The sequence below is a fragment of the Mercurialis annua genome, linkage group LG4 (genome assembly GCF_937616625.2).
Source record: "Mercurialis annua linkage group LG4, ddMerAnnu1.2, whole genome shotgun sequence".
Classification (NCBI taxonomy): domain Eukaryota; kingdom Viridiplantae; phylum Streptophyta; class Magnoliopsida; order Malpighiales; family Euphorbiaceae; genus Mercurialis; species Mercurialis annua.
Genome location: NC_065573.1, coordinates 33,150,478 through 33,159,634, shown reverse-complemented (window position 1 = coordinate 33,159,634; position 9,157 = coordinate 33,150,478). Strand labels below are relative to the sequence as shown.

Here is a 9,157-nt window from a genome sequence, read left to right as displayed (position 1 = left end):
AAACAGGGCATTTAAATATAAATGAAATATACATATTTTAATTAAAATATAACTAATGGAATTTTAAATTTGGATTAATAAAGATCGATTGTATCTCAATATTTTTGGACAATTTAGTTGTAGTAATGGGTTAATTGCTAAGCAAATCATGAACATTTTTTATAATTTAACATGAATTTTTAGCTTTGACAATTTAAAATACAAAATACCATTTACTTGTAATTTGGAGATCGAATAATTGTTTGAAAAAAATGCTTACATAAACATCAAAATGTATATTTTTCAGTTGTATATATCAATATATTTATTTTAGACTTAAATACATCAAAAATCACAAACTTTCGCGTGTTTTAGTATTTAACACGAACTTTTAATTTTAGCATAAATATACATGACTATTAAATTTTTGCATATAAGATCATGTTTGCATTTTTTTGTTGAAAAACAGTTCCATTTTACGTCCAAAACGGTGCCGTTTTATGTCCAAAACAGTGCCGATGTTATTATTTCAAAAATGAGATAGTTCATGTATTTTTATGCCAAAATTATAAATTCGTGTTACGCACCACAAACAAGCGATAGTTCGTGATTTTTGGAGCATTTAAGCCTTTTTTTATTAAGAATTGCTCAATATTTCGAATTATAAATTTTAATTCATATCTTAAAAAATTAAAATTTAAAGTTCAAACTAAAATAACAAAAAATGGTAAAATTTATGATTTGTTTTGCAATTATTTCCTTTTTATACGAAGAAAAAGGAATTTCGGAGTATATATTTTTGATATAATTTTTTTTTATTGTCATTAGAGTTAACTTATTAACATAAATAACTAATTATTTATTTTATTTTGATTAATTATTTTTCAAACCTTCAAAAATTCACAATTACTATTACTTTCTTATTCAAGTCTATATATTTATTATGTGTTTTGAGAAATTTACATCCACAACTCTCATAAAAAAAAACTCCCTCCACAAAAGAAAAAAGAAAGTTTTACTCACACTAAGAAAGCAAGCATAAAAGTCCACATTCAACAAGGATATGTGCAAATAATATTCCTCTACTCCATCACTCACAATTACAACAAGTTAAATTGTTTTTTTTAAATAATAAACAATAACCAATTACTCAAATAATAAATAGTTGAACATTTTAAATAACACTAAAATAGAAAAAAAAATAAAAAAAATAGAGGAAAGCTCCAACATTTACTTCAAAAACAATACAAAGAGGTCATATTTAACACTTTCTTTCTCTCTTTCCATTTCACCTTCCTTTCTTTTTTATTTCAGATTCTTCTCTCTTAATGTTCTTTCCCCTTCTTCTCCATTGGATTGTACAGATTTTCACTTCTTAAATATACCCTTCAAATTATCATTTTTTTTTTAAATTTCTTCTTGAATTATCATAGCTAATACTTTTTTGGGCTGTTTTTATTCAACTGTTAATACTTAAAAAAAGAAAAAAAATTCTGGGTTCTTGGTTTTTCTTTGCGTTTTAATGCAAACTATGTTTCTGGGTTTGTTGCAGAGAAGCCTTAAATACCCAGTGGTGTAAATTATATAGACCGTGAAGATAACAAACTGAATTTTAATTGGTCTTTATTTTACAATATAAAAGCTGCAAACTTTTTTTAATAAATTTATTGATTTTCTAGTTTTGTTATCTTTGTTTAAATTTGGTTTTCCAATTTAAATTACTTGGAAAAAGGTAGAGACATGGGCAAGCAAGGACCTTGCTGTCACTGTGGAGTTACAAGTGAGTTCTTGTTTCTCACAGTTTTTTCTTTTTCTTGAGAAAAAGTATTTTGATTCATGGGTTACTTTACTCATTTTTAGTAAATTTTGATACCCATGATTGATTTTAAATGTCTGGGAAATTCATCATGTTATTGAACTTAATGATTATAAGCAACAAAGGAGTGATTACCAGGACTAATACAGTAAATTTGAGAATATGTGTTTTTCTTGTGTGCTGTTCTTGAATTTTGAATAACAGATATCAAATACTGGTTTCTATTTATCCATTGAGTTTATTATTGTGTGTATAAACATTGATTTGGTGGGTGCTTTCTTCTTTGACCTTAAAACAAAAGATTTGAACATATTTATCTCCCCAGTGCTAATTGAGTTTGGACTGTGTTATATTATGGGAATAACTTGTGAATTTGATTAGTTATTTTCTTGTTTCTGTTTAGGATTTCAGTGGATACTTGGTCAAACTGTAGTTGTTGGTTGTGATAACCTTGCAATTTTGATGATTCAATCACAACCTGCACCTCATTGCCCTCATTGTATTGAGTTCTGCATATAATTCTTGCTCATGTCATGCTCCAGTTTTCTGGCAACCTATGCTGCAAAACCAAGCACTAGTTTCCAATCCTTTTGTTTGGGATTGATGATGTTTCTAAACCCTTTCTAGCCTATTCAGTTCAGTTCCTTTGAAGAGTTCTCTCTAATGTGAATCAGCTCTTAACTTATAAACTGATCATTGTAATTCTTTTATCAGACCAGTGGATTTTGGTCAAAGGAATTGGTGGTTGTTATTGGGCATTTGTTGGAAGTATACTGGTCATGAATCTGAACTTGAAGAGAATGCTTTATTTCAGTTTTATATCACTAAATCCAAGGAACTTAGTTATGTAGTACAGTATGTGTAGTTACGATGACAAGGTAAATCAATGTCGTATGCCTCTATCATGGAAATATGGAGGCAAGAACTTACTCTCATTACCAATAACTTGGTTTCTTCGTAATCTTTTTTAATGTTTGAATTTAGAAGGGGAGTGAGATGCTAAGTGGCTTTTCGGAGATGCTTCAAACATTATATTAAGCATAAATGTGTTTGAAAGAGAAGTTGAGTGAACAATGACAGTGTCTTTTGATGTTGTTCAGATTCAAATGGTGCCCTACATCTTTATTTTGTACCGGTAAGTGGTTTTAACTGGTGAGTAGCAAAAGGAGAAATGGTGATTTCTGTTCTATTCGAGTTAAAGTTGGATATTACGACAATGCCTCGAATCCTTGTTGAGGATCATCTGCTACATGATCTTTACTAACCTAGTGGCTTAAGAGAATTTATGTACTCATTCTCTGTCATGCAGCTCATTCATGTTATATGAGTGCTGATTTGAAAGTTTTGTTATATTAATCAGAGGATGAATACCTGTCTCTACACTGGACTTGAAATGAACTAACTCAAGAATTCCTTGAAATGTTACACTTAATTCCTCTGAAGTGTAAATCATTTTGAATGGATTTTTTTGCGAACTTACTCACATGATTCTCATAATCTGCTTTGGCGAATTCAGTTTATATCTCCTAATCTTTTTGGTTTTACTTACCTGCATGTCATGACTGACATCCATTCATTCCGAGCTCAACCATATTTTCTACTTTGGTGCATGCTTATGTTGTTCAAGTGTGCATGATGCGGGTTCTTCTTATGTTTCTTAGTGGAGTTACTAGCATCCTCATCGTAGATGTCATTTTATGGCTAGAACTGTTTCTTTACAGTCACCATTATCCTTAAACAATTTTCTTTAAAATCAAAGATACTAAAAAGAAACAAACACCTTCACCAAATGCTTCCACATCAACTATGTAAGATGTAAACAAATTCTCTGCCAGTGCCATTAGCATAGAATGTGTCTGATGTTTCAGATGCTCAATTTTTCTCCCTGTTCATTTATGCTATTGTTGACTTCTTGTTGTTCATATGATTGTTTATATCGTGTATTTCTGACAACAAATATGTGTAATAGGCACACCTCTTTGGCGAAATGGGCCTCCTGAGAAGCCAGTCCTATGCAATGCTTGTGGCTCAAGATGGAGAACAAAGGGAACTCTGGTAAACTACACACCGCTTCATGCCCGGGCAGAACCTGATGATTATGAGGACCATAGGGTATCCAGAGGGAAGAACATATCAATAAATAAGAACAAAGATGTGAAACTTCTCAAAAGAAAGGCCAATCATGATAATGGGGTGGTTGGAGGGGTTTTCCATGATTACAATCAGGGTTATCGGAAGGTTTTGGATGAAGATACTAGTAATAGATCAAGCTCCGGTTCAGCCATATCCAACTCCGAGAGCTGTGCACAATTTGGAAGTGCAGATGCAAGTGATTTGACAGGTCGGGCTCTAACTAAAATTGTTTCCCATACTTTGTGTTTTTTAAAGAGCCAACGAGACCAATTTATGAGTATGATAGCTGAGCATATGTTGAACTAAAGGGATGAGTAGATTGTCTGATTGATTTGCCAAATTGCAATTGAAGTCTTAAAAATACTGTGTATGTGGCAGAATATTGGATCCAGGAAACAGTGCTAGAGCAAGGGACAAAGGAGGAAACAAGAATGATGACTATGCTATGCTAATCATAAAAAACACTCTTCTAATGAACATGAGTGGCTTATTACATCTTCATGGGTTTGCTATCCTTGAAATTTGGTGTTATGCGTGTCTACTTTATTTGAAGACTATAATTAAGAGTTGCGATAAGATGACCATAAATAATGCTTAAAATATTCCTTAATATAATAATTAGAGGTAAATCTGTCTCATAGACATGCATTCCCCAGATGAAAGCTCTCATATCGCTGAAAATCATTCTAATGCCGCTTTTACATTCTTTGGTGGTGCATTCTCATATGATGTACTAAATGTGCATGCGCATGATAAGAGCTTTATTGGGATTTAACTCCGTTAGAAAGCTGTATGCAATATTTGTGATCTCATTGTTCTCAATCTTGCTGGCACTAATTTCTTTTTTCGTTGCTTTTTCTCAGGTCCATCACAATCAGTAGTGTGGGACTCTATGGTACCTTCTAAGAAGAGGACCTGTGTCAATCGTCCAAAACAGTCTTCAGTTGAGAAGCTTACAAAAGATTTATACACTATTTTGCATGAGCAACAGTCTTCATGCTTCTCTGGATCTTCTCATGAGGATTTGCTTTTTGAAAGTGAAACACCGATGGTTTCTGTGGAGATAGGACATGGAAGTGTTCTCATTAGACATCCAAGCACAATAGCTCGAGATGAGGAATCTGAAGCCAGCTCCCTTTCTGTTGAGAACAAACCTTACTCAACAAATGAGGCTTATTCACATTCTGCGGGCATTCGTGTACATAATGAAAACAAAAATGTCCATAATTTAAGTCTTGTGATTGAAAATGTTGAGAAGAACCATGCAGGGCAAGGGATGATGCAGCAGGAGCAACTTAAGAGGTAAAAATTTTGTGGATGTTTCCAGTTAAGGTCCTTTAAACAAATGGCATTTTTTTGCCAATTCCATAGCTAGCTTATAGAGATTGTATCAGTATTAAACTCAAATATGAACTTCCTATGATAACCATCTTGTAAACATACATGAGAATGTTATATATGTATTATGTACGACATGGGCTAGGCACCAACTCTCAGGAGTTGGCCTTGAATTTAAGCTTCAATAGAGAAAATAGGCCTTCCTTTATTTCCTACTTGTTTGGAAGATTTGTCACTTAATTTCTTTCAAGTATTTATATAAGAAGCTCTTGGTCTTTCTGAAGAGGTCATCCAAAATCATTTTGAACGGAGAAAGAGAATCTTTGTAGCCAGCGCCAAATAACTTGGGTATAAGGTTAAGTTGAGTTGAGTATTCATTTAAAAAGCTAGTTGGTAGATGTATAAGAGGCAAACAGACAAAATAGTTTTGGGAAGTTCGTAATTTACAATTGGAGAGCGCATGCAAAATATACTGTTCCTCTGCTGACGTAGTCTGCTGCTTGGAATTTCAGGGACAAGTTTCAGCATGAAAGGGTACAAGTTCTTGGCAATCATAATTCCCCACTATGCCATGTGGATTTAAATGTAAGTTTCATAGTCACTGCCAATCCATGCTGCCCAATCTTTCCTAGTGCATGATTACAATTTTATTGAAGGATCACAAGTCTTGCATTTTTAGATATACCCACAAGTATACCTGATCTCCTCAAATGTTAAAGATGTATGATGATTCTCTTCTGTTCTATTCAGGAGATTCTTAACTTTGAAGAGTTCGCTAGATACCTGACAAATGAAGAGCAGCGGCAGTTGCTAATATATCTACCTCCTGTTGATACTGACAACCTTCCCGACAGGTCAGTCTTGCGCTATCTTAGTATTAGTGTGGCGAGAGTGATGAGAGCTTAGGACCGGTAAAGCCATGTTTCTGTCAGCATGAGATTGAAACATTTCCTGTTTGTTCCTATATCATTTAGCTCGTATACGCACAAAGCAAGTTGCTGAATCAAAATGATTGTATGAAATTAATAATTGTAGCACACGAAGCTGGTCTATTTTCTTCTTAGGGTATAGGACGATATGTGTTTGATATTTAGAAAAATATTTTAAGAATTCAAACAATGTTTGAATCTAATGTATTCTTTTTGTAATGCAGCATTGAAATAATGTTTGATAGCCCGCAATTTAAGCAGAATATATCTTGCTATCAACAACTGCTCGCAGAAGGGGTCTTTGATCTCTCCTTCTCAGGAGCAAAAACTGAAGAATGTAAAATTTTGAAAAGGCTCACGCTGTCCGATCTTTCAAAATCCAAATGGGTGGAGCAGTATCATCAACTTAAGGTATGAGTAAACATATCTACATGAAAATGATTGTAATAACTTGGACATTGAGTTCATAAGTAAAGCAACTGAAAATCTCTCCTTTATTGCAGAAGTGTACAAATAGTAATCCTAAGTCTCTTGTTGGAAGAGGACAAACTATTGCTTCTTCAAGTAATTCATTTAGTGCTAAGAGATCACGCGACAATTCAGGTCAAAAAAATACAGGTGCGTCAACATTGCTAATGCTAAGTGATTAGGTATCATGTTCGTAATTCTCAAAATTACTTTACTTTCTTCAGAAGGAAAGATGATGAAGAGCCCTAGAATGACCGGCATGAAGGCTCCGTATGAGAACAAAGAACTCATGGAAAGTGATGGCTCTTGCTTTAGTCCAAGAAGCCTATTTGCGTTGCCTCCCGATAGCGGCTCCCTCATGCTAGACTCTTTCAACTACGTCGATGAAAGTTCAGATCAGGATCTGCTTCTCGACGTGCCATCCAACTGCTCATTTCCGCAAGCTGAGCTTCTTCTCCCAACTTTAGGTTTTGGGCAACAGGCAAGCACCAGTAGTAGCTCAACATACCCACATCTAGTCCGTCCCTGACAATGTTTGCAAGATCAGTTCTTTTGATCACTAGGCTATATAGATACACCTTTTTTCCGAATTCAGTGACTCGGTTACAATCTGTGAATCGGTTTGATGGTTGCTGTGTTTATTCCCTTTGATCTTTTGTAAACTTGACGTGCCAAGGGACGAATTTGGATGGGGTTATTTTTGTATAGGCAGACAACAGATTGTAATATATAGCTTTAAAAATACAAATGAGGTGGTGAATTCAAGAGTCATGTATGCAAATTTTAGTCCTCTAACTTACAGGTATTACTATTTCTCTGGCTTGTTTTCACAAAAAAAGTTAATATTGCCAAGTGAAAAAAAGAAAATGTATAAATTATACAAAAATATTAGGGGAGAAATTTAAGCTTTAGTGAGATGCATGTGAAGAAGGTTAACATCAATTTTGGTTTCTACCTCTTTTGGAGAATACATGCCTAGTTTGCAACTTCAATTGGTTTGCTTTCAATATGATAAGAATATCTTCAAGGATAAAAGGAGATGGAAATTCTTATCTGAAGAATTGGATTTTTCAATACCATGAATAAAGGAATCATCATGTGACTGTTCACTGGATTGAAAATTTGAAGTCTGTAATTAAATTGACAAAAACAAATTAAATAAGACTATCCTCCAAGTTTAAAGCAATTTCAGAAAGTCAATTCGTCTTTTTTATGAGTCGTGAATGCGATTAACTTGCTGTAAACAGATTTCGACGTACGAATTACATGCTAAACACAATAGATCCGCCCATTTTTAACATTTATTGAACCATTAGAAAATATATCCATCCCACTCTGAAAAAGTTCTCCTTTAACAATCACTAGAAAATACATTGATGAGCTAATCTGGTTGAACAGTTCAAATCTGGCCAAAACTCTGCCCACATGTGATGATGTCTTCCAATTGATTTCAAGATAGTGCATACCTAAGTGAACTACAATCTAATTCAGATAATTTTTCCTAGTGGGACAGATGAAACAATTTTTCATCTCAAAATGTTGACATTTCTGAAACTATATGTGTAGTAAGCTATGTGAATAAACCACTTTCTTAATAAGAAAAAGACTCATGAATCATGATCTTAATTTAATGAGAAGACCTTATCTGTTGAAAACCTATTGATGGCTCTAAAGAAATACCACCAAAGCTATTAAAGCCAATAAAAGAATCACTCAGAAGTCAATATTGTCCATGCCACCACTCTATATCATGTATCTTCTTAGTGGGCCAATGCCAACCAATGTGCTAAGACCTAAGGAACCAAGATTTTTGGCTTTCAAAAATCTAGATTACCTACTATAAGTAATTAACCACATAAAGCTTTTAAGTATTAATTCTGATTCATAGCTATTCTTTATTGCACATGTAAATAACTAAACAGAACAGTTTTAGACTTCCTTGGCTTGGGAGGAGAGCAAGGGGGGAAAAACAGGAGTAGCTTTCACCTTAACCATTAGTCAGGTTGTATTGAAAAGAAAATTTAGACCAACTAATTCTAGAAGAAGCAAAAAAGTCTAAATGCATGCCTGCAGGGAAAGAAATTATTGGTAAATGAACTGCGTAGAAGAACCCATTTTAATGAGAAAAAGTGAGTGCAATACAATTTACAAAGCTATAAACAAGACGTATTAATAGTTTCTCTGCCAAAATATATAACCAATAACTAACTTCAAAAGCCCTATAGGCAAAATACTACTCTTAACATACAGTTAGAGCAACATACAGACAAAGCTCTTGCACTACCTAGTTTGCAGGTTACATAGTCTCCTAACAAAACAAAATATGTAAAGCACACAACTTATGCCCTTCTTAGGTTTAAACAAAACTCACCATGCCAAGTTCTTTAAAGATCAGCTTCTTCAAGGCCTAAGGAAAAGTCATCCCACGCATCTTCAAAACCTCCAATACAGTTAATTTTTCCAGATCAGGCTCATCGGTGTATCCCTTGGAAAG

General features: G+C 33.8%; 1 protein-coding gene across 3 annotated transcripts; it reads left to right on the top strand.

Annotated features, from left to right (window-relative positions):
- Positions 1–1,264: 1,264 nt before the first annotated feature.
- On the top strand, positions 1,265–7,434 carry LOC126677550 (GATA transcription factor 26). Of its 3 annotated transcripts, none has more exons than XM_050372226.2 (8): positions 1,265–1,759; positions 3,765–4,136; positions 4,792–5,230; positions 5,779–5,851; positions 6,017–6,120; positions 6,420–6,606; positions 6,699–6,813; positions 6,888–7,434. In XM_050372226.2, the coding sequence occupies exons 1-8, from the start codon at positions 1,720–1,722 to the stop codon at positions 7,190–7,192; spliced, it is 1,635 nt and encodes a 544-aa protein (XP_050228183.1). In that variant the 5' UTR covers positions 1,265–1,719; the 3' UTR covers positions 7,193–7,434. The 3 variants fall into 3 exon arrangements, with proteins under 3 accessions (XP_050228183.1, XP_050228182.1, XP_050228181.1); XM_050372225.2 differs by lacking the exon at positions 1,265–1,759 and adding an exon at positions 1,773–2,930 and having other exon boundaries at positions 6,702–6,813; XM_050372224.2 differs by lacking the exon at positions 1,265–1,759 and adding an exon at positions 1,775–2,930.
- Positions 7,435–9,157: the final 1,723 nt, after the last annotated feature.